This window comes from Balaenoptera musculus, chromosome 3, assembly GCF_009873245.2.
Source record: "Balaenoptera musculus isolate JJ_BM4_2016_0621 chromosome 3, mBalMus1.pri.v3, whole genome shotgun sequence".
Lineage (NCBI taxonomy): Eukaryota > Metazoa > Chordata > Mammalia > Artiodactyla > Balaenopteridae > Balaenoptera > Balaenoptera musculus.
In genome coordinates, this window is record NC_045787.1 from 161,232,946 (window position 1) to 161,254,865 (window position 21,920).

At 51.3% G+C, this 21,920-nt stretch overlaps 3 protein-coding genes across 5 annotated transcripts; 1 reads left to right on the forward strand and 2 right to left on the reverse strand.

The window, feature by feature from the left end:
* Positions 1-803: 803 nt before the first annotated feature.
* WDR83OS (WD repeat domain 83 opposite strand) lies at positions 804-12,521 on the reverse strand. Its single transcript, XM_036845464.1, has 4 exons — positions 12,410-12,521; positions 1,901-2,006; positions 1,300-1,397; positions 804-1,205 (listed from the first exon to the last, which is right to left on the reverse strand). The coding sequence occupies exons 1-4, from the start codon at positions 12,457-12,459 to the stop codon at positions 1,139-1,141; spliced, it is 321 nt and encodes a 106-aa protein (XP_036701359.1). The 5' UTR covers positions 12,460-12,521; the 3' UTR covers positions 804-1,138.
* Positions 12,522-12,600: 79 nt separating this feature from the next.
* Positions 12,601-16,681, forward strand: WDR83 (WD repeat domain 83). Of its 2 annotated transcripts, XM_036847582.1 has the most exons (9): positions 12,606-12,953; positions 13,037-13,157; positions 13,240-13,345; positions 13,616-13,664; positions 13,750-13,876; positions 14,834-14,901; positions 14,998-15,106; positions 15,185-15,299; positions 16,374-16,681. In XM_036847582.1, the coding sequence occupies exons 1-9, from the start codon at positions 12,752-12,754 to the stop codon at positions 16,521-16,523; spliced, it is 1,047 nt and encodes a 348-aa protein (XP_036703477.1). In that variant the 5' UTR covers positions 12,606-12,751; the 3' UTR covers positions 16,524-16,681. The 2 variants fall into 2 exon arrangements, with proteins under 2 accessions (XP_036703478.1, XP_036703477.1); XM_036847583.1 differs by lacking the exon at positions 13,240-13,345 and having other exon boundaries at positions 12,601-12,953; positions 13,037-13,140.
* DHPS (deoxyhypusine synthase) lies at positions 16,567-20,665 on the reverse strand. Of its 2 annotated transcripts, XM_036847580.1 has the most exons (9): positions 20,341-20,665; positions 19,605-19,769; positions 19,265-19,386; positions 18,757-18,853; positions 18,583-18,669; positions 18,040-18,145; positions 17,859-17,962; positions 16,873-16,998; positions 16,567-16,788 (listed from the first exon to the last, which is right to left on the reverse strand). In XM_036847580.1, the coding sequence occupies exons 1-9, from the start codon at positions 20,545-20,547 to the stop codon at positions 16,693-16,695; spliced, it is 1,110 nt and encodes a 369-aa protein (XP_036703475.1). In that variant the 5' UTR covers positions 20,548-20,665; the 3' UTR covers positions 16,567-16,692. The 2 variants fall into 2 exon arrangements, with proteins under 2 accessions (XP_036703475.1, XP_036703476.1); XM_036847581.1 differs by lacking the exon at positions 19,605-19,769 and having other exon boundaries at positions 16,571-16,788; positions 20,341-20,659.
* Between the last annotated feature and the right edge of the window lie 1,255 nt (positions 20,666-21,920).

A 21,920-nucleotide genomic window follows, 5' to 3' on the forward strand; every position in this document is an offset into this window, starting at 1 on the left:
GCTTGGCCAATGGGCACCGGTGGGGCGGGGCTAGGGAGTGACCCGGCGCATCACGAGACCAAGGCGGTAGCTCTGGGTACCGCTGGGGGCAATGCGGGCGCTAGGAGCGCAGGGAGGCGCTGGGCGCGTCCCACTCTCGGGGTGCTGGTTCGGCCAGAGGAGCCTTTAGCCTCTCGTAGCCTCTATGGCCTCCATGTGGACTTCGAGTGCCCTTTTGTCCCCCTGGGAGCAGAGGTCTCAGATTTTCCTACGGATGCTGTGTTTGCCTTGGAGGTAGAGTAGGTGCCTAGGATCCTAGGGTATTCCGTTGACTTTCTGGGCTAGGGTCCGCGAGGGACCTAGCTTGGCTAGGAACAGAGGTTAATGGGGGCTCTGTTCTGTCCTATGCATGGAGACGTAAAGTAACCGCCCTTACGGTGCTGGGGAGGGTAGGCACCCAGCCTTGTTCGAGAGATACCGGTGTCCTCTGATGAGTGAGAACATGGCAGGTGGGGGAGAACTCAGTCTTTCATGCCTTCCCCCAGTCCCTACCAGTCCATCCGATTTGCTGACATTACCCCCATTCCTCTGATAAGAAAACCAAAGCACAGATTCCTTAGATCAGCAGGGCTGTCTGCTGAGTTGCCAGAGGGCAGGGATCACTGTTCAGTCTCTGGCAGCTGACTTAAGGCTGGAGTCTTGTGAAATTAGCAAGTGAACCAACCAAAAGGCTCCAGACTGGGGACCCCACCCCAAGCCTGACTGAGTGGAGGAACTGGAGCCCTTCCCCCTGTTATGACAATGCACAGAAGGAGAGAGAGGTCTCAGAGAACAACCAGAATGCAAAAATTTATTATTAACTGGTTTCAACAAGAAAATGAGTGGATACACCTAGAAACATGGATAGTATCTCCTCCAACAGCAGGCAGGGTGGGGAAGGAAGGCAGGAGGGGTAGGCCTAGGAGATTGCCCTCTCTGCTCCAGCGAAGTGGGATCCCAAGGACAGGGCCAGGTTCCCTCCATCCAGCTGCAGGCCCCAAGACTACCTCACTCAGGGAAGCCCAGGACTACAGCTGAGGGCAGGAGGCTGAGCAGCCACGGGCCAGGCCTAGGGCAAGGTGGATAGAGGGGTCCAGGATGTGACCCCTCTAGGCTGACATCACCAGGGGGGCGTCATGGGCTGAGGGTTCTGCAGATATGACATCACCACGGCAGAGATGGACAGCCTGAGATGGGAGAGAGGTGTCAGTCCAGGATGGATAGGCTTGGGGTCCCCTTCCCCTCACCCAGGAGTCCCTCCCTCTCCAGATCCAGCCTCACATGAAGCTACTCATCATCTGCTTAGTGTCCTCAGAGCTCCGGGAGTTGGCAAAGCTGATGAAGGAGCAGTAGACAGCGACCCAAGCGCACCACTTCAGCTGGAAGAGGTAGGTGGATGGGTGGGTTAGGTCGGTGAGAGGCACCCCCAATGAGCCCCCACAAGGGCCATTCCCAGGCACCGGTTCCAACCCCAGTTCCACCTGATGCAGCTCAAACCCTGAGCCCCAGGAGTCTCAGTTCCAGATCCCCATAGTTAACTCCAGGTACCTGAGTTATGGTCCTACTCCCTGTCCTGCATCTCTGACCCCACCATGTCCCCTCAGGCCTAAGGAGCCTGGCCCTTGACATCCCCCATCGTGCTAAGGACCCCACATTTTCTCCACCAGTCCCCACCAAGTTACATTAAAGCCTGGGCCCACCCTCAGACTGACGTCCTATGTGCCACCCTGACCCGGACACCTGGCTTCCCTGACAGCTCTAGCCTTCTTCACCCAGCATCACCCCAGCCCTGCCCCCTCAGCACTGGTCCTGCTTCATTCTGAATCCACGCCTTCCTCACTGTCAGGCGGAGCTACGGGGAAGGAAACTCAGCCCTGCCCACCTTGAGCATGAGGCCACACATGCTGAAGATCATGCCGAGGAGGTTCATGTAGTCCGGTGTTGGGTCATCCAAGGCTGGGTTACACTCGCTCGGCGGGGGCTTGTACCTGCAGCAGGCTCAGGGTCAGGGGTGCTCAAGTTCTGCCCCCAGGATGGGCAGGTGCTCCCCTGGGTCTCCAACCCACAACCCGAGGCCCATTCCCATTGTTAAAAATAAAACCACAGGCCCAAAATGGAGTCACTTATGCTAGGCCATGCCACTAAACTGGGGCTTAGTACCTAACCTAATTGGAGCTTCAGCCTCCCCCAGAAATGTAGTCCTAACCAGTCAGTCAGGAATTTTCTGGTCAGTACCAATGAGGTAGTCTGTCACATGGGCCCCTCTCCCCTCTCCATCCCCCAAAGGAAGAGGTAACCCACCTAATAAGACCCTTTTTTCCCAAAAGGGAGGTGACTTAATCTGAAATAATCCTTTTTTCTGTTTATGACTTCCTTGTCCTGTCTTTAAAAACCTTTCCCTTTCTGTAGCCCTTTAGAGCTCCCCTCTACTTGCTAGAGGAGATGTTGCCTGATCCATGAAGCCTTCAATAAAGTCAATTAGATCTTTAAAATTTATTCAGTTGAATTTTGTTTTTTTCAACAGATCTGGTGGCAGCGACAGGATCCAAAGTGAACCTCTGACAGCATTTGGGGACAATGAGAAACATAAGCATGGTACCCATGAACCCCTTTTTGAGTCCACTGTCTTTCTCGCCGTTTCTGGGGGCCATGGGTAAGTTCCTCTCAGTTCTGAGCTCTGCTCTCTTTGTGTCACTCCCAATCTAACTGGCTTTCCAGCCAGTTCCCCATTTGTCTGGAATCACTGGTTCCATGTTGGGAGCTGCTGGAAGTTCGGACCACAGTTCCTCATTTGGTTGGAAACCCCCAGCCTTGGTTCTGTTCCCAGATTCCATGTTGGGAACTGCTGGTGGTATGGTCTGCTGTTCCCCATTTATTTGGGATCCTTTCCCAGATTCCACGTTGGGCACTGCTGGTGGCAGCTGCGGTTCCCCATTCGTTTGGAATCAGCCCACAATCCCCATTTGGGGTCTGCTGGTTCAATCCTTTCCCCCAGCCCCAGGTTCTGTGTAGGCAGTTGGTGGTGGTGTGCACAGGGCCTTTTTCTTGGCCAGGCCGCAGTAACTGGTTACAGCCGGAATGTTAAGGTATTCATGTTTGTCTGTCTTGCTTTGTGTAGATAAAGCCAGCTAAGAGAGATGGGAGCTTTCACCTTTAATGAATCAAGCATGCCACCCATCAGCATACCTGCCTTTTTTATGTCTAAGAACTATAATCCCAAAAGCTGTAAATATCTACAAAAATGGCAAAATACTGCTAAAAACAACCTAGAATTACAGTGGCCACTGTGGGGAATGTGTGAGACAAGATTGTTTATTTCAGAAGTGCCCTTGAGGGACTTCCCTGGTGGCACAATGGTTAAGAATCCGCCTGCCAATGCAGGGGACACGGGTTCGAGCCCTGGTCCGGGAAGATCCCACATGCCGCGGAGCAAATAAGCCCGTGCCCCACAACTAGTGAGCCTGAGCTCTAGAGCCCACGAGCCACAACTACTGAGCCCACGCACTGCAACTACTGAAGCCCGGGGGCCTAGAGCGCATGCTCCACAACAGGAGAAGCCACCGCAATGAGAAGCCCACACACTGCAACGAGGAGTAGCCCCCGCTGTCCACAACTAGAGAAAGCCCGCATGCAGCAACGAAGACCCAATGCAGCCAAAAAACAAATAAATAAATTTATTAAAAAAAAACAAAATAAATGCCCTTGAAAGTGAGGGTTTCCAGATTAAGCAAACAGAATGGGATACCTATTTTCATTGGAAATGGAAGCTTCCAAAAGGCTTCAAGTTTCCAAAATAGCTTCATTAAAAGATGGGTTACAAAAAGGCTAATGGAAAATCAAAAACACAAGAAGTACCTAAAACAAAAAAGGATAGGACTGACATGACTCCTACTGCTCTCCTCTCTCCTTTTTTTTTTTTATAAGGCTTTATTTTATTTTTTTTTTTGGCTGCGTTGGGTTTTCGTTGCTGCACGCGGGCTTTCTCTAGTTGCAGAGAGTAGGGGCTACTCTTCGTTGTGGTGCGCAGGCTTCTCATTGTGGTGGCTTCTCTTGTTTTGGAGCACGGGCTCTAGGCGTGTGGGCTTCAGTAGTTGTGGCATGCAGACTCAGTAGTTGTGGTGCACGGGTTTAGTTGCTCCACGGCATGTGGGATCTTCCCAGACCAGGGCTTGAACCCGTGTCCCCTGCATTGGCAGGCGGATTCTCAACCACTGCGCCACCAGGGAAGCCCCTCTCTCCTTCTTTACCTGAGTACTCATGTTTTACTGATTTTCTTTCTGAACTGCCTTTCCACTCTGAAGGGACTATTCAACAGTTACCATGTAAGAGAGAACTACCCAAGGTTGCAGACGAACCTCCTCAGGTATCTTTCACTCTTTGGTCAAAAATGGAACTAAGGGCCATAGTTAAGGCATTTCCTAAACCTAGGGAGGAACCCCAAAAGTTCTTAGAAGAATCTGGAGTCATTATCAGGGCCTTGACCCCAGGCTGCAAAATCTTTATCAGCTTGTGCACATGCAGGTAGGACCTGGTGAAGCACCAAATGGACACAGGAAGCAAAATGGCAAAACCCGGAGGATCTTCAAGATCCTCAACCAGAAAAAGCTGGTAAAACAGCACCTGACCTTTTATAAGCCATTCCTAGAATCTTCCCTACCCCAACTGATCGGTCTATTATTCAAACATGCAAAGCAAAGAAAGATGAATCGGGCCAACTTTAAGGCATGCTTGGAAGCCCTCCACCTATGGCGTTCTGGTCCCATATAAAAGAGTCACTCAACCTGCTCTTAGCTGCCCTATTTGCAAATAGATTATCTCCTGAGATTATTAGTGCATTGATAAAAAGACAGAAAATAGGATGGGAGACCACCAGTCTGATGGAGCCAGCGACCATAGCTGAGCACTTTGAAACGACCTTAGAGCAAGACCACAAGCAAAAATTTTCCAAGTTGTTGGCCTTACAGCTACAAAAGCTCCAAGGCCAGAGACCTAACATAACACCCTCCTAGGGGTCCACCATCAAAACGCTGGCCCGAGGCCCAATGTCTCACATGTAATCAACTGGGACACTGGAAAAAGAGATTGTCCTCAAAGGTCTTATGCAAATTCTTCAACTTGAGTGCCCCACATCTACCCCCTCAGTGTTCCAAGGGATTCTCCAGTAAGCTGTTATCAGTAATTCCCTTAAACAGCCAAGGGGAAGCTAAAATTAAAATTAATGGGAAATCCTGCCAAATTCCAGTCGATAATGGAGCTACACTTTCTACTTTTATTTATGTATTTATTTTTTAGTTGCAGCAGGCGGGCTTCTTAGTTGCAGCATGCAGACTCTTAGTTGTGGCACACGTGCGGGATCTAGTTCCCTGACCAGGGATCAAACCCGGGCCCCCTGCATTGGGAGCGTGGAGTTTACCCACTGGACCACCAGGGAAGTCCCTACACTTTCTACTTTAAACCCCACTCCCATAGGACGACAAATCCCTCAGAGTGAAAAAGAGGTTTCCTTAGTAGAAGTATCTAATAAACGTTCAGAGAGAATTTCTACCTCAACCAATACAAATGACTCTGGGACCTTTGACTGAAAAGCTTTCTTTTTTGCTATGTGACATAGCCCCAGTCAATCTATTAGGTAGAGATCTGCTTTCTAAGTTAAAAGGGCTAATACATTTTGTTTCCAATGGAGACCTCACCGTTAAATTTCCTGACCAACCTGAACCTGATGTTCTTTTACGTTCTTACAATCTGTCCTTGACGTAGAAGAGGAAGGATTCCAACAAAAGTCCCCTAATTTAACTGAGGTGCCCAAAAACCTGTGGGTTATTTCTAATACTGACACTGGGACAATAAAAAGTACAGAGCCTATAAAGATTCAGAGACACATAACTAAACCTCTTCCTCAATTACCTCAATATCCACTAAAGCCTGAAGCCACACAAAGCCTCACACCTGCAACAAAAGATCTCATCTCCCAGGGGGTAATCATACCCTGTATTAGCCCCCATGACACACAGATCCTGCCAGCCTGGAAACCTAATGGGTGAGGATGGAGATTTGTCCAGAACTTAAGAGTTTTTTCCTTTTTCCCCCCAGGGAAAGTTTTGTTTGTTTGTTTGTTTTAGTTTTTATTGGAGTAGAGTTGATTTACAATGTTGTGTTAGTTTCTGCTGTACAGCAAAGTAAATCAGTTATATATATTTATATATCCACTCTTTTTTAGATTCTTTTCCCATTTAAGTCTTTACAGAGTATTGAGTAGAGTTCCCTCTGCTATACAGTAGGTCCTTATTAGTTATCTATTTTATATATAGTAGTGTGTATTTGTCAATTCCAATCTCCCAATTTATCCCTCCCCTCAGGACTTAAGAGCTATTAATGAGATAGTCATTCCCCATTTCCCAGTTGTCGCAAACCCAGAACACCCTTTTGTCATGAGTGACACCAGACTCAAAATGGTTCACTGTTGTAGACCTTGGTTCAGCACCACTGTAGACCCCAACAGCTGATTATCTGTTCGCCTTAAGTTGGAAAAATCAGCAATACACCTGGACAGTCATGCCTCAAAGGCTCACTGAGGCCCCTTATTTCTCCCAAGTGCTCCACCAAAATGCAAGGAGCCACCAGTCCCGGGGAAATCAACTGTCTTACAATAGGCAGACGACCTCTTGCTGTGCTCAGTAACCAAAGAGGCATCCATAAAAGACTCCATGTATCTGCTGCAACAGTTAGCTGAGAAGTGATGGAAGAAATTTCCACATATTGAGGTATGGGGAAGTCATCCTAGCTCATACATGACTGGGCTTGAACTTTTTTTTTTTATTATTAATGTATTTGTTTATTTTGGCTGCACCGCGTCTTAGTTGCAGCATGCGGGATCTTTGTTGTGGCATTTGGGCTTCTTAGTTGCAGCATGCATGTGGGATCTAGTTCCCCAACCAGGGATCAAACCCAGGCCCCCTGTATTGGGAGCTTGGAGTCTTACCCACTAGACCACCAGGGAAGTCCCCTGGGCTTGAACTTTATGCTAATTAGAACAGACCGTCTTGTGGCCTGTCAAACAGACATTGTACATCTGCTTTAACCATTAAAACAAACAGACAAAAAAAGGAATACAGTTATCAGACTGTTCAGAATGTCCACTTTGAAGATAGGGATAAATGTCCATTCACCCCAACCCTAAGATGCCAATGCATCAACTCCTTTGAAGATGAGGTTCCCTTCCCCAAAACTACGGTCATGCTGACTCACTGTGTATGTGCTAATCTGTCTCTTGAAACCTCGAAGGAATGTACCCCGTTATGTTTGATGTTTGTTCTTTGTTCTGACAAGACAGAACTGTGCTTCAGGCATCCAAATGGAGCCGGGTGGTCATTGTGGATGTGGATATATTCCTGCATCACTGAGAACTTGAATTTTTTGAACTGTATCAAACTTAACTACACCACTAGCTATTCTCAAGACAATATCCGCTAGCAGCCGCCAACTGCAACCTTATGGTCTCAAGATCTCCCACTGTAACTATACAACCACTTCAGACCCCAACCAATCCTTGCTTGACAGGCACCCTTACTTCTTGCCAGTTCCAGTTATAATTCTCTTTTTTTTTTTTTTTGGCTGCACCTCGTGGCATGTGGTACTTCCCTGACCAGGGATCAAACCGGTGCCCCTTGCAGTGGAAGGGTGGTGTCTTAACCACTGGACCACCAGGGAAGCCCCAATTATAATTCTTGACAAACAAGTTATGTAACTGCAGTTTTTGCCTATATAAGCCTCTGCCATTTTGTACTCTGGCAAAACACAATTCAAGGGCTTCTTGAATCTGTGTTTCCTGGGCTACAGTCCTCAGTTCGGCTTGAATAAAATCCTTTTTTTAAAAAAAATAAATTTATTTATTTGTTTTTTTTTTGGCTGTGTTGGGTCTTCGTTGCTGTGTGCGGGCTTTCTCTAGTTGCGACAAGTGGGAGCTACTCTTTGTTGCGGTGTGCGGGCTTCTCATTGTCGTGGCTTCTCTTGTTGCAGAGCACGGGCTCTAGGCACATGGGATTCAGTAGTTGTGGCATGTGGGCTCAGTAGTTGTGGCACACGGGCTTAGTTGCTCTGCGGCATGTGGGATCTTCCCAGGCCAGGGATCGAACCCATGTCCCCTGCATTGGCAGGCAGATTCTTAACCACTGCGCCATCAGGGAAGCCCTAAAATTCTTATTATAGGTTGGTTGTTGATTATTTCCACTGACAAAAGGGACATAAACTCTGCAAGGAAAAATTACAATTATCTCTGTATACTGTTCATTACCTAGTGCTGAAGGAACCCAGCTATCTCCAAAAAGGATTAGGCTAAACCAAGAATGTCCTATGCCTATAACTAAGCAACAGCTTTGTGGATTTCTAGACTTGATTGGCTATTGTAGACTATGGGTTCCTAATTTTTCTCTATTGGCTTTCCCACTCTATGAACTTACTAAACTTTTAGTCCCTGAGCCCCTTCCTAGGGAAGATAAACATAAGCAGGCTTTTCTAAGACTAAAACAAGTGCTGTAAGAACCGCCAGCCCTAGGCCTACCTAATTACTCAAAACCTTTCACCTTATTCGTGAATGAAAGAGATAAGCAAGCCCTGGCAATGCACACACAAGAGCATAGCAATAAACATAGCCTGTTTCCTATCACAGCATACAACCAGATTCAGTTGCCAGTCCCTATACCAACTGTCTTAAGGCTACAGCTGCAGCTGCAAAGTTAGTAGGAGCCTCAGCAGATCTAACCCTAGGTAATGGCATTTATTTACAAACTCCTCATACTGTCCAAAGTCTTCTTAACTCTGAAATGACTCAACATTTCTCTGCAAGCAGATTAACCTCCTATGAGATCCTTCTGCTTCCACTACCTACTCAACATCTTAAATGTTGCAACATCCTTAACCCTGCTACATCACCACCTCTGCCTGACAAAGATGAGCCCCATGACTGCCAGGTAAGAACATCCTGATCTAATCTTGCTGATGGGTCCTACTCTAAAAATGAAAAAGGGATACTTTGTTTCCAAGCTGGTTATGATATTACTAACCAATATTAATAACTTGAAAGGGAAACTTCCCACAAACTAAAGCAGCAAGTTATCAGATGACAGACTGTTAATATTTATACCAATAGCTGGCATGCCTTTGGGGTCATCCATGATTTGGGGATGTTATGGAAAAAAAGGGGTTTTCTTATGTCCTCTGGGCCCCCAATCAAAAATGGGCAACAGGGCTTCCCTGGTGGTGCAGTGGTTAAGAATCCACCTGCCAATGCAGGGAACACAGGTTCAAGCCCTGGTCCAGGCAGAACATGCCTCGGAGGAACCAAGCCCGTGCGCCACAACTACTGAACCTGCGCTCTAGAGCCCACACCCCTAAAGCCTGTGCTCTGCAACAAGAGAAGCCACTGCAGTGAGAAGCCGCGCACTGCAATGAAGAGCAGACCCCACTCACCACAACTAGAGAAAGCCCACGCACAGCAACGAAGACCCAACACAGCCAAAAATAAATAAATAAATAATTGTTTGTAAAAATGCTGAAAAAAATCCATTTTTTTTTAAATGCAACAAATAAACTACCTTCTTATTGCTATTCTCTTACCTTCTGAAATTGCTGTCATTAAAATTGAGGTTCAGACCAAAAGGACTGAACCTGAGTTCCAGGAATGCCCTAGCTGACTTTCATGTAAAGACAGCAGCAAGAGTCTATAAATATTATGGCACCGGGAATTCCCTGGTGGTCCAATGGTTAAGACTGGGTGCTTTCACTGTGGTGGCCCAGGTTCAGTCCCTGGTCGGGGAACTAAGATCTCGCAAGCCGCACGGAGCAGCCAGTAAATAAATAAATAAGGCACATATGGATGAAGACCATTCTGCTTCAGCAAAAAATGACCCCTCATTGCCTGACTGTGGCCATCCTGATGTCCTTGTAACATGGCACCAGTCTGCTCCTGAAAAGAGACTTTTTTTTTAATTTTTTTTTTTTTCTTTTTTGGCAACACCATGGGCGGCTTGTGAGATCTCAGTTCCCCCGCCAGGGATTGAATCCTGGCCCTCGGCAATGAAAGCACAGAGTCCCAACCACTGGTCTGCCAGGGAATTCCCTGAACAGAGAAATTAAGATGCACAAACAATGGTTGCAAATTAAATGAACAGACCATACTTTAACTAAATGTGAAACCCTTCCTTTTTCTTTTCTTTACTCTGGTATTGACCTGGAAAGATAATGTTTTCACCCTTCTCTCCCAGGCCATTGCTAAGGGAGGTAAGCTTTCAGACTGCTGGATTTGTCAACAAAGATTACAATCTATCCATGATGCTAGAGACCCCCTGGTCCTTCCTGTGACCAATTTCTCTTCTATTCTCAAAGTCACAGCAAACTACAATCGAACCCCCTAAAAATTTCTTACGCAGTTCAACTTGTACAGCCAGAACAACCTATGCCTTGTTGTTTCCTTTCTCCCATCATAACTTACATACTCAGTTAGACATAATTACCTAGTAAATCTTAGTGCATTTGCACCCCCATGTTCCCATGATAATCTAGATCAGATTTGCCCCCAATCACTAAGAGATCTCACCAGCAGCAACCACCTTTGCAAGGCATTTAGAACAACACTTTATTCAGGATGGGAGATTCTCTTCCCGTACGTGCTGAAAACCTAACTGACACCTGGTTGGAATAGGTAAACGCAGTAATTCCTGTGACTGAATCCATTAACAGTACCTCCTTAACGGCAATGGTTTGTGTCCCCATAGGGTCTGTCTTTGTCCATGGTGGTTATCATTCTCTTTGGGCCTCTGAATGCCTAGATAGTCAGTGCACAGGGGGCAATACCTCTTAGGTTATGTAACTGGGCCCCTAACATTCCACAAGGGAACTAAGACACCTCATTGGTCAAATCCCCTGGATTTACATCATCAAGTTAAAAATAACGATGAGCGGGACTTCCCTGGTGATCCAGTCGCTAAGACTCCACGCTCCCAAGGCAGGGGGCCCGGGTTCGATCCCTGGTCAGGGAACTAGATCCCACATACCACATGCTACAAGGAAGATCCCACATGCCGCAACTAAGACCCACCGCAGCCAAATAATTAATAAATAAATATTTTTTTAAAAATAACGATGAGGATTTCATGACTCAGGATTCATTTCCTTCGGCAGGGCCATCAGCCCAAGAAAGATCCTTAGATTCTCTGGCCAAAGTTTTTCTTTATAATAGAATAGTCCTTGATTATCTTTTAGCTGAGCAAGGAGTGTCTATGCTGTGGTCAATACCACCTGCTGCACCTGGATTAACCCTTCTGGATTAGTTGAAACTCTATTATATAAAATCACTGAACAAGTCAGTTGGCTTAAGAAGGTGACTCCTTCAACGGGAACTTTCTTTTTTTTAGCAGGGATCGAACCCGTGCTCACTGCATTGGAAGCGTGGAGTCCTAACCACTGGACCCCCAGGGAATTCCCAATGGGAACTTTCTTTGACGTATTTGATTTTGCCTGGTTTGGATCCTGGGGACCATGGCTCCGAAGTGCACTCCAAACATTGTGAATTATCCTGTTTATTATAATAATCTCCCTGGTGCACTTAATCTCTCAAAAGCTTTAAATGCATACTCACTGCCACTAATCACCAAGCAAAAGATCTCCCTAAGACTCGAACATCAGAAAAGTAACAAAAAAATGACCAACTTAAAAACTGTGAACCTGAAGCCAGCCAGGACCTGCGACTATCACAGCGGTTAAGCAAAAACATCATAACCTATGGTTAGCACACAAAGGAACAAGAAAAACTGCAAGAACCTCAGAGCAGTAGCTGAGAGTGGCACTCATGCCTTAAGTTTTGATCACATCTCTCAGTTAAGCTGAGAGTCTGATTAAGGTGGGGAGGGTGGGAGGAGGGGGCATTGTTAAAGAGAAAACCACGGGCCAAAAATGGAGTCCCTTATGCTAGGCCAAGCCACCAAAGCAGGGCTCAATACTTAACCTAACCGAAGCTTTAACCTCCTCCAGAAATGTAGTCTTAACCGGTCAGTCAGGAATTTTCTGGTCAGCACCAATGAGGTAGTCGGTCACATGGGTCCTCTCCCCTCTCCATCCTCCAAAAAGAAGACGAGGTAACCCCCCCCAATAAGACCCTTTTTTCCCCAAAAGGGAAATGACCTAATCTGAAATCACCCTTTTTTCTGATTATGACTTCTTTGCCTTGCCTTTAAAAAACCTTTCCCTTTCTGTAGCCCTTTAGCGCTCCCCTCTACTTGCTAGATGGGATGCTGCCCAATTCATGAATCATTTGATAAACCCAAGTATATCTTTAAAATTTATAGCTGAATTTTTTTTTTTTTTTTTTTTTTAACACCATGACAACTAGGATCCTCACCTCAGCACTTTGTTGGGCCTCCGTGGGTCCGACATATTGTTCGCGGACATAGCGAGTCCCGCCTCTTCCGCTGCGGGAGTCTCAGCTTCCGGCGGCTTCCAGCATGGAAACGGAGGATGGCTTTTAGAGTAACACCCTCAGCCCTCGCGCTTCCGTTCCTGCCGGCGGGAGCTGGAACTAACCCCGTCCAGGGGACAGAGAATTCGAAGAAGCCAAAAATATTCCAAGAAAATAGGACGTGGGGAAAGAAACCGAGAAGCTGGAAACAAGCTTCAGTGTTTCCAACGCTTTCTCCAAAAAGCCTAAACGTTGAACCCGGAAGTGAGAAATAGGAAGTAGACTATGGAGGACAATAATAAGGTTACACCAAAGCGTGGGTTCCCAGGGCAGAAAACCTCGGTGCAAGCTGCTCTACGGTGGCGAGGAAGGGAGGGCGGAGCAATGGCTTTCCCGGAGCCAAAACCGCGGGGCCCGGAGCTGCCTCAGAAACGGTTGAAGACGTTGGACTGCGGGCAGAGGGCGGTGCGAGCCGTGCGATTTAATGGTGAGCGCCCTTATCTTCATTCCGGGTCCTACCTCCGCCTGCTGAAGTCGGCGGCCCAGTAACCCCCTCGTGATGTTCCCCAGTGGATGGCAATTACTGTCTGACTTGCGGCAGCGACAAGACCCTGAAGCTGTGGAGCCCGCTGCGAGGGACGCTACTGCGGACGTACAGCGGCCACGGCTACGAGGTGCTGGACGCGGCAGGGTGAGCCGGGGGCCAGGCTGGGATCGAGGCGCTGAGGCCGGGATCAGAGGTAGACGCTGATCTTCCCTGCTCTGCCCTCTAGCTCCTTTGACAACAGCAGTCTCTGCTCCGGCGGCGGGGACAAGGCAGTGGTGCTGTGGGATGTGGCATCGGGGCAGGTCGTGCGCAAATTCCGGGGCCACGCGGGGGTGAGTGCAAGCAAGAAAAGGCCGCGTTAGAACGGACCTGAATTGCGTGTAGGTGGTGACAGGGACTCTCCCCCTCCCCACGCAATTACAGCGCAAGGATCCTTCCCCACGGCCCCGCCTTCACCAAGCCCTGTCCTTGCAGTTCCTCCAAAAACTGTCATCTCCCCTACCCCTAGCCTTTTCCCTTGCTTTAACTTGCACTGGGAACCCTGCTTTTATCCCCATCCTCCAAAGTCCAGCCTTCTCTAAGCTGCTGTTCCTGTTTTGCAGAAGGTGAACACGGTGCAGTTTAATGAAGAGGCCACAGTTATCCTGTCTGGTGAGTCCGGGGCCTAGGCAGGTGGGCGCAGGGGGCTGCCCCGGCCCCCCCCCAAACCTGATCCACCTTCATGCTGACCTCACAGGCTCTATTGATTCCACCATCCGCTGCTGGGACTGCCGCTCGCGGAGACCTGATCCTATACAGAAGCTGGACGAAGCCAAGGACGGCATATCCAGCGTGAAGGTGTCAGACCATGAGGTCCTCGCAGGGTGAGTGGGGCCAGGACCTTGCCCCTCCCCAGGTGCCATTGGGGATCATAGCTGTCTCTGTACTTAGATTAAAATTTACTCTCCTCACTGCACTCACAAGGCCTTGCATGGTCTGGTCTCTGTTGTGCTCTCAGTTTTTATTCATTCCCAGGCTCATTTCTGTTAAATATGCCACACATGCTCGCACCCCAGGACCGACTTTTGCAATTGCTCTTCCTCTGCCTGGGCTACCCTTCTACTACTTATTCAGAGTGTGTTTGAGCACCACCTGCAGGTCACATTTTCAGTCAGTGAGCATACAGGAGTGAAAAGATAGGAAAACAAGGAAAAACCCCCACTTACATAGAGTTGATATTATAGCTGCAGGAGACAAACAATTAAAAAAAAAAAATTCCCATGCAGGGCTGCCCAAATGTTGCCACAACCTGAGGGAGTGCCGATACCACCACTGGGGGCATTTGGGCTGCATGGCATGTTGGCCTACCCAGTTCCCACACATCCCACCTTGGACTGCACATGGTTGGCTCCTTCTCATCCTCAAGTACCAATTCAAATGTCACCTCCTCGGGGAGCTGATTACCCTCAGTCAGCAAGGCTCCACGTTGGCAGCAAGTGCTCCTGGCTTGGTAGCAGCTGTGTCCCAAGCTCCCACACAGGGTTGTAGCCCAGAGAAGGAGCTCAGTATAAATCAGAAACAGATGCAGTGGGACCTGATTGGCCCCTGGGGCTGAGTCTCAAAGCCAGTGCCTCAGAATTCCACTCATGAATTCACTTCAGTGCATGTTTTCTGTGGCCGGTCCTGAACATGACATGACAGTGAAGGGTGTCCAGGAAGGGCAGGCACCCAGCCTTGCTCTCAGGGCCCTGGCCGGGTGAGAGGGTACAGGAGCACCGAAGCTGGACCCCTGGACCTACTGGCCCCTGTGATGCTTCAGCTGGATCCACCCTCTCTTGCAGCTCCGTAGATGGCCGGGTAAGGCGCTATGACCTGAGGATGGGGCACCTCTTCTCAGACTACGTGGGCAGTGAGTGTGGCTGGGGCTGTGAGGCAGGCAGGGAAGGTGGGGGCAGCACGGGAGACCCCAGCCTGACCTGCTTGCCCACCCCTCCCCTTCCCCCAGGCCCCATCACCTGCACCTGCTTCAGCCGAGACGGGCAGTGCACCCTGGTGTCCAGCCTGGACTCCACGTTGCGGCTTCTAGACAAGGACACAGGGGAGCTGCTGGGCGAGTGAGTCCTCAGGGCTGTGGGGCCCCTCCCCCACTCCCAGTAAGGCCCCAAACCCCCACTGATGCCACTCACATCCAGGTACACGGGCCATAAGAACCAGGAGTACAAGCTGGACTGCTGCCTGAGCGAGCGCGACACGCACGTGGTCAGCTGCTCCGAGGACGGGAAGGTGTTCTTCTGGGACCTGGTGGAGGTGAGCCTCTGCACCGGGGGGCCTGCCCTGTCCTTACCTGAGTCACCCCCAGGCCTCTATAACGGAGTGCTGTTAGAACTGGGGGCTGGAAGGAGTGAGTGAGGGGATGAGGCGAGAACGTTCCTGGCAAAGGGCACAGCACGTGCTAGGGCTCGGGGTTGTGGCACACACGCACTGGTCAGGAGATAGAAGCACTTTGGATGGCATTGGCGGCAGCAGAATCCAGGTCAGGCAGGGCCACTGGGACTGACCCTGGGGTAGGAGGAGCGGATAGTGGCGTCTGACCTCAGGGGAGACAGGGCTGTAGTTGTTCAGGAAATCTGAGCTACCTCTGACCATCCGTGTGGTATCCAGCCCCCAAGCCCTGTGAGCCCTGTCCTCATGTGTCTCAGCCTGGTGGGGGCTCAGGATGCGAACTGACCAGCCAGGCGTAGTGGGGTCAGAGCTGGGGCTTGGCCAGAGAAGTAAGCCTCCTAAGAGGATGGAGGGAACCGGGGGGCCCTGGAGAGTCCAGGGGCCAGCTCTCCCTCTGGGAACTAAGAAGGTGCCAATGTTCTGCCTACTTCTCGAGTTTCCTGTAGACCGGAAGTCACCCTGAAGGGGAGGGCACATGAAGGGACACTTTCCAGGTGGAAAGAGGAATGGTGGCCTGCTTGAGGAACTGTGTTTGTTGAGCTATGACTGCAGGGTGATGAAGGGAGCGGGCATTGAGGCTATCAAGTGGGCGGGCGAAGCCCAGATGGCGGCAGAGGGGGAGGGAAGCTGGGACCCACATGTGACCGGCCGTGGAGGAGGGTAGTGGCTGTGAAGGTGGAGAGAAACAGCAATCTCTGGGCATGGTCTAAAGGTAGAACCAAGAGGATTTACCGACAAAGGGATGTGAGATGTAAGAGAAAGATTCAAGATGTTTGACCTGAGCACCTGGAAGGACAGAGTGACTGAGGGGCTGAGTTTGTGGCTGGTTAAGTTTACAGTGTCTCGGAAGCACTTAGACGCATGTGGCTGAAAGCGGGGGAGAAGCAGCTGAGGGGAGGGAGACACACTGGTGACACTCCCAACCCCCTCACTCCACAGGGTGCCCTGGCGCTGGCCCTGCCTGTAGGTCCCGGTGTGGTGCAGTCGCTGGCCTACCACCCCACGGAGCCCTGCTTGCTGACCGCCGTGGGGGGCAGCATCCAGTGCTGGCGGGAAGAGACCTACAAGGCTGAGGATGGCACAGGCTGAAGCCAGGGGACCCACGACCAAGGACAGAGAGAGAGACACAGCCTGAGAAGGACCACTGAGACCATTTATTCTAGACATGCTGCTGACCAAGGAGTTGGGAGGAGCTGGGTCTGCAAACTAATAAATAGAGGAGGTGGTGAGGCCTCCCTGGGGCTGCACCGTCCAGCGTTCAGTCCTCGTTCTTCTCGGGCGTGAAGGCATCTACCTTCTGGGCAAAGGTTTCAGCCACGAGCAGCGGAAAGACCAGGGAGGCATCAGCATAGACCTGTGGAGGGGACTCAGGTGAGCCACGGGACCCAAGGCTGTACCCCGGGAGACCCTGTGCCCCAGCTGGCTGGCCGGCCCTCACCTTGACAGGCTGTGCGTCCACCCGGATCTTGCCCCAAGAGACAGCTTCATCTGGCCGGGCGCCCGAGTCAGAGCCATCAAACTCCTGGGCTGTGTTGATGTAGACGGCATAGTCAGCCCCATTCCGCTGTGGGGAGGGGCAGAGTGGGCTGTCAGCCACACAGGCTCCAAGGCAGGGCACTGTAGCTAGAGGCTGAGGGACGTGTTCCAGATGAAGGAAGCCCTTGGCGGCCCCTCACTCCAAGGGAAGGGCCCCAGGTCAACATCTGGGCAGAGTGAGGGGTCACGGGATGCTGGGCAGACAGTGGGCAGTGTTGCTCCAGACTCACCTCCTAGGTAGCAAGAGCCCTCCCACATCTGCCACCAGCTCTACAGAAGACCTCCAAATCCAACTTACCTCTCCCCTCTCTATGGCCCCCACCCTGGCCCCCTCATTTGTTCCCCCTAGAGCAGCCAGAGAGCGCCTCGAGAGCACCTGAGTGGCCCTCAAGGCCCTGCACTTTCTGCCTGTCACCTCCTGCCTCACCTCCTCCCACTCTCGCCTTCACCAGCCTCCTAGCTGTTCCCTGACCTACATCAGGCACCTCAGAACCTTTGCACTGACTGGTCCCTCTGCCGGGAATTCTATCTCGCCCTCACACCCCAGGACAACCATATGGCTCATGGGACCACCCCCTGAAAAACCTCTGCTCGCAGGTCACATTTCCCAGGAAGCTTTCCCTTTTATGAACAGCACCCCTTTCACTTGCCATCTCGACATACTCCCTTATTTTTCTCCATAGCAATTACTGCCACCTGATATGCATGTCAGCTGTTTGCCATCTCCCCCTACTAGAACATCAGTTCCAGGAGGGCAGGGATCTTGGCCTGTCTAGTCCACAGCTGTCTACCCAGCACATGGCATAGGCCTAGTACACAGGCCTGTCTGCATGACAGGCCTGAGTGCCACCCCCTACTAGGGAGCACACACACTCCATCCCTGCTCACCATGAGGTTGGCGTTGGCAATGTGGTGCTTGACCATGCCACCGCCCAGGATGATCATCCCAGTGCGCTTGGCGAAGATGGCCTGTGTGTTGATGAGCCTCAGGTCTGGGAAAGAGGGCTGTGTCAGGCCGCGGGCCCAGGCAGCCCTCCTCCCCCTCTCCTCTGGGGCCCCAGCACCTTACCTTCAACGATGTCCAGGACCAGGCCTGGGTTCTTATAGGAATGGAAGAAGATCATGTCACCCAGCGAGCCATCTGTGAGTGCCGGGCTCAACACAGGGATGTGGTTCTAGGAAAGAGCAAGACAGGAGAGCGGTTAGAGCTCAGAGCCCTGCAGGGGCAGTCTGGGGGCATTCCCTCCTCTCTGCCTGATTCTGGGCAGGGAGCTTAACTTCACTTGTGCCTGGCACATAAAGAATGGTAGCTCTTGTTTTTCTGATTGCTGGACCCCACAGCCTCTGAGGAGCATGGGACCCTACACCAGGTCCCATGGGGGCTGCTAAGCACTGCCCCCAACTGCTTCCCAGTAGTCTAGGAGTAGAGCCAGAATACAAGGACCACACTCAACAGCTGTGGGACCTCAGGCAAATTGCCTAACCTCTCTGTTTCTGAGGTTCCTCACCTAGGAGTGGGAATGATAAGAATAGTACCAACTCCCCAGGTGGCTGTAAAGATGAAACAACACATGCCAAAGCATGGCAACTTTGCCCCCACCCAGCCCCTCACCTTCTGGGCCCAGTAATACACTGACTCTGGGTTGTTTATCTCCTTGCCAAGCCGGGCGATCATCTTGGAAGGCGTCCACTTCACACCCTAGGAGGAGACATCAGCTTCAGCTAGCGGCACCTCCCCTGACACCCACCGTGCCACCCCCCCCCCCCCAGGTTGCTCCAGCCTCACCTCCGTGTTCTGCTCCAGCACCATCTGGTCCAAAATGGGCATCAGCCAGTCCTCAAACTTGCAGTAATTGTCATTGGGCACCAGCAGGTTTCCGATCCTGGGGACAGGAGGCATGTGGGCATCAGGGTCCAGGACCCTCAGCCTGGCTCCGCTACCCAGCACCACTCAGGGCCCCCCACCTGTGTTTTTTTTTTTTTTTTATTTTAAGCCAGGTTGCATTGTTTTATTCATTTATTTGTGGCTGTGTTGGGTCCTCGTTTCTGTGCGAGGGCTTTCTCTAGTTGCAGCAAGTGGGGGCCACTCTTCGTCGTGGTGCGCGGGCCTCTCATAATCGCGGCCTCTCTTGTTGCGGAGCACAGGCTCCAGACGCGCAGGCTCAGTAATTGTGGCTCACGGGCCTAGTTGCTCCGTGGCATATGGGATCCTCCCAGACCAGGGCTCGAACCCGTGTCCCCAGCATTGGCAGGCAGATTCTCAACCACTGCGCCACCAGGGAAGCCCCTCCCACCTGTTGATCCCGTTCTCACGTAGCTCCTTCCCCCTGAGGCTGAACTCGCCCAGGTATGTGGGCGCCAGGCACTTGATGAGATCCTCCTCCACACCCCCAGCCGTGGTCACCAAGACGTCCACCTGCAGTCACAAGGCAGTGAGGTTGGTCATGGAAGGGACGCCCTGCTTTCGTACCAGGCAGGACTCCTAACTCCCAACTCTCATCCAGTGACCCTTGTGGGGAGCTCTGCTGCAAAACAAAACTGACCCATAGTTCCCTATCTCACTTCTATGACCAGTAATCTTATTGCCCATTAAGACCCAGAGAGGCCAAGGCCACAACCCCACCAGGGCCCCACCATGTTGTGCTGCACGAGGTAACGGATGGTCTCACGAATGCCCGAACTGATGAGGTTGGATGTGTAGCCCAGAAAAATGGTGCAGCCGGTGAGTGGGCGGCAGCTCTGGGTCAGGTCTGCATGTTGGTCTTCATCCTGAGCCAGCGGCTCTAGTTTCTTCTCTATCTAGGTGTATAAGGGCAGGGTCGAGTTAACCTCTGGTCCCAAACTCCAGCCCAAGGACCCCAGGTGGGTTTCAGAGACAGACTCCGCGCCCAGGCCCTGCCCACTGAGGGATATGGGACCACTTCTACCTGGAACCAGGGAATGAACACCCCTGTGCAGGCTCCGCCCTTTCCACAGCCCAAGTCTCAGGTCACACACTCAGGCTTTGCCCCTTTTCAGGAATCACTTTTGCAGCCCCGACCCCTCTCACCACTGGGAAAAGCAAATCCAACCTCAGGTCCCGCCCTGCCTTAGGCTCCTCCTTCAATCCCTCCCTCAACTGCGCGGTCTGGCTCCAGACTCCGCCCATTCCAATATACTTGCAACATGTTGCCTATAACTCGCCCCCTACCTAGAATCAGTCCCAACCCACTCCCCAGCACAAAAACTCCCGCCCAGGAGGGGGTCCCCGTCTCTCTCCAACTATCGGACGAAAAACACACCTCCTCCCAGGGAAGTCCCGCCCCCAAGTACCCCACAGTGCTACCAGAGGCCACGCCCCTCAACCCAGGAAGTCCCACCCAGGCCTCACCATGGCGTTGACTTGCTGTACCGCGCGGCCGAAGTTGGTGGCCTGGAAACCAGTAGTGCCGAAGGCCTCCAGCAGCGCGCGGTAGTTCACGCCACGGTTGAAGTCGTAGCCCCGGACCTGGGCGCTCTCGGACGGCAGTGCCGAGCTGTGCTTCAACACGGCGGCCAGCGCCGCCGCGGGCGCCCCCCTCTCCAGGGGACCCTCCATGCTCCTGCGGCCGCACTGTCAAATCAGAGCCGCCCCAGGCCAGGCCTCCGGCGGCCTCGAACACCTTTAAGCCCCAGCACGCACAACCTGCGGAGGGCCGGAAGTTGTGTATGTCACATGACCCGCCCACGCCCGGATTCCAGGGTGCAGCCTTCTTTGCTTGTGTATTCCGTAGTACGGAAGCCTCAAGGAGCCAGTATCTCCTGTTTCTCGTGTTCTCAGTCTCAGATGAATGAGGAGTCCGCTGGAGACCCACCACGTTGCGTGGCGCTTGCCCATTCGTTTCTGTCCTCTCAGAGAGAGAGGATGGCTTCTTAGACGTAGCCCTTGGACAGAATTCGAATCACCTGGAAGTATCAGATAGTTTCTGCCTCTGAGCGTCTCTCGTCAAATGGGATAGTGATCCCTGTTCGTGTCTTGCAAGTCTCCAGAGCCTCCACATGCTGCATAACCTTCTGGTCTTCCTTCCCCTGGCAGCTGCAGCTGTCACCTCCTCTGGGAAGCCTTCCCTGACCTTTTTCTGGGTAAGAGACCTCCTCTGAGATCCAGGGCTGACATCTCTTTCCCTCCAGCAAGACTGAGATCCTGGAGGGTGGTGTCTGTATCTCATAGGTCCTCCAAACCATGCATAGGGTCTGGTCCAGAGGGACCCCTTTAATCACTCACTCTGCAGTTTATGGAGTCTACACTATACATTGGGCTTTGTGCTGGGTGCTGCATATTTATCAGTGAACAAAATGCAGACCCTGCCCTTCTGGAGCCCACAGTTTGCGGAGCTAGAAGGGTAACAACAGTGGTAAGTGCTATGTAGAATTAAACGGGCTGATGTGAGAGTCCGTGGGGTTGGGGGTAGGTGGAAGAGTTGGTGGTTTTATTTGGAGGGAGAGGTGGTTGGGGAAGGATGCCAAGGAGGTGACATTTCAGCCAAGGTCAGAAGAGGCCCCATATGTGAAGATCTGAGGGAGGCCATTCCCACTGGGAGAGAGAACAGCCAGTGCAAAGGCCCTGAGGCTAAAAAGGAGCCTACTTAATTAGAGGAACAGAACATTCTCCTTGACAGCCCCCACTTGGATCTCAAACTCCTGGCCTCAGTTCCCTCGCCACCTAACCCTGATCTTCCTGCAGTCTGCCACATCTCTGCAAACAGCCCTACCTTCCACTCATCTAGTAGGCTGAAAACTGGGGAGTTGAGCCTGATGTTTCCCCTTTTCTCACATCCCACATCCATCCCTCCACATGTCTGCCAAATTCTACCTACAAAATAGGTGCTTTTCTTTGTTTTCTTTTCTTTTTATTTATTTATTTTTGGCTGCATTAGGTCTTCGTTGCGGCGCGCGGGCTCCAGTAATTGTGGCACGTGGGCTTAGTAGTTG

What these genes read in the sequence shown, in the direction of transcription:
- WDR83OS (XM_036845464.1), bottom strand. Translation starts at nt 12,459, where the DNA reads ATGTCCGCGAACAATATGTCGGACCCACGGAGGCCCAACAAAGTGCTG. An exon ending in TGTGTGGCCTCATGCTCAAG is followed by an intron (nt 1,398 to 1,900) that starts GTGGGCAGGGCT and finishes TACCTCTTCCAG; the next exon opens with CTGAAGTGGTGCGCTTGGGT. An exon ending in CAGATGATGAGTAGCTTCAT is followed by an intron (nt 1,206 to 1,299) that starts GTGAGGCTGGAT and finishes CTCCCATCTCAG; the next exon opens with GCTGTCCATCTCTGCCGTGG.
- WDR83 (XM_036847582.1), top strand. Translation starts at nt 12,752, where the DNA reads ATGGAGGACAATAATAAGGTTACACCAAAGCGTGGGTTCCCAGGGCAG. An exon ending in CTTCTCAGACTACGTGGGCA is followed by an intron (nt 14,902 to 14,997) that starts GTGAGTGTGGCT and finishes CCCTTCCCCCAG; the next exon opens with GCCCCATCACCTGCACCTGC. An exon ending in TCTTCTGGGACCTGGTGGAG is followed by an intron (nt 15,300 to 16,373) that starts GTGAGCCTCTGC and finishes CTCACTCCACAG; the next exon opens with GGTGCCCTGGCGCTGGCCCT.
- DHPS (XM_036847580.1), bottom strand. Translation starts at nt 20,547, where the DNA reads ATGGAGGGTCCCCTGGAGAGGGGGGCGCCCGCGGCGGCGCTGGCCGCC. An exon ending in GGTCCTGGACATCGTTGAAG is followed by an intron (nt 17,963 to 18,039) that starts GTAAGGTGCTGG and finishes CCTCTTTCCCAG; the next exon opens with ACCTGAGGCTCATCAACACA. An exon ending in TGGACGCACAGCCTGTCAAG is followed by an intron (nt 16,789 to 16,872) that starts GTGAGGGCCGGC and finishes TCCCCTCCACAG; the next exon opens with GTCTATGCTGATGCCTCCCT.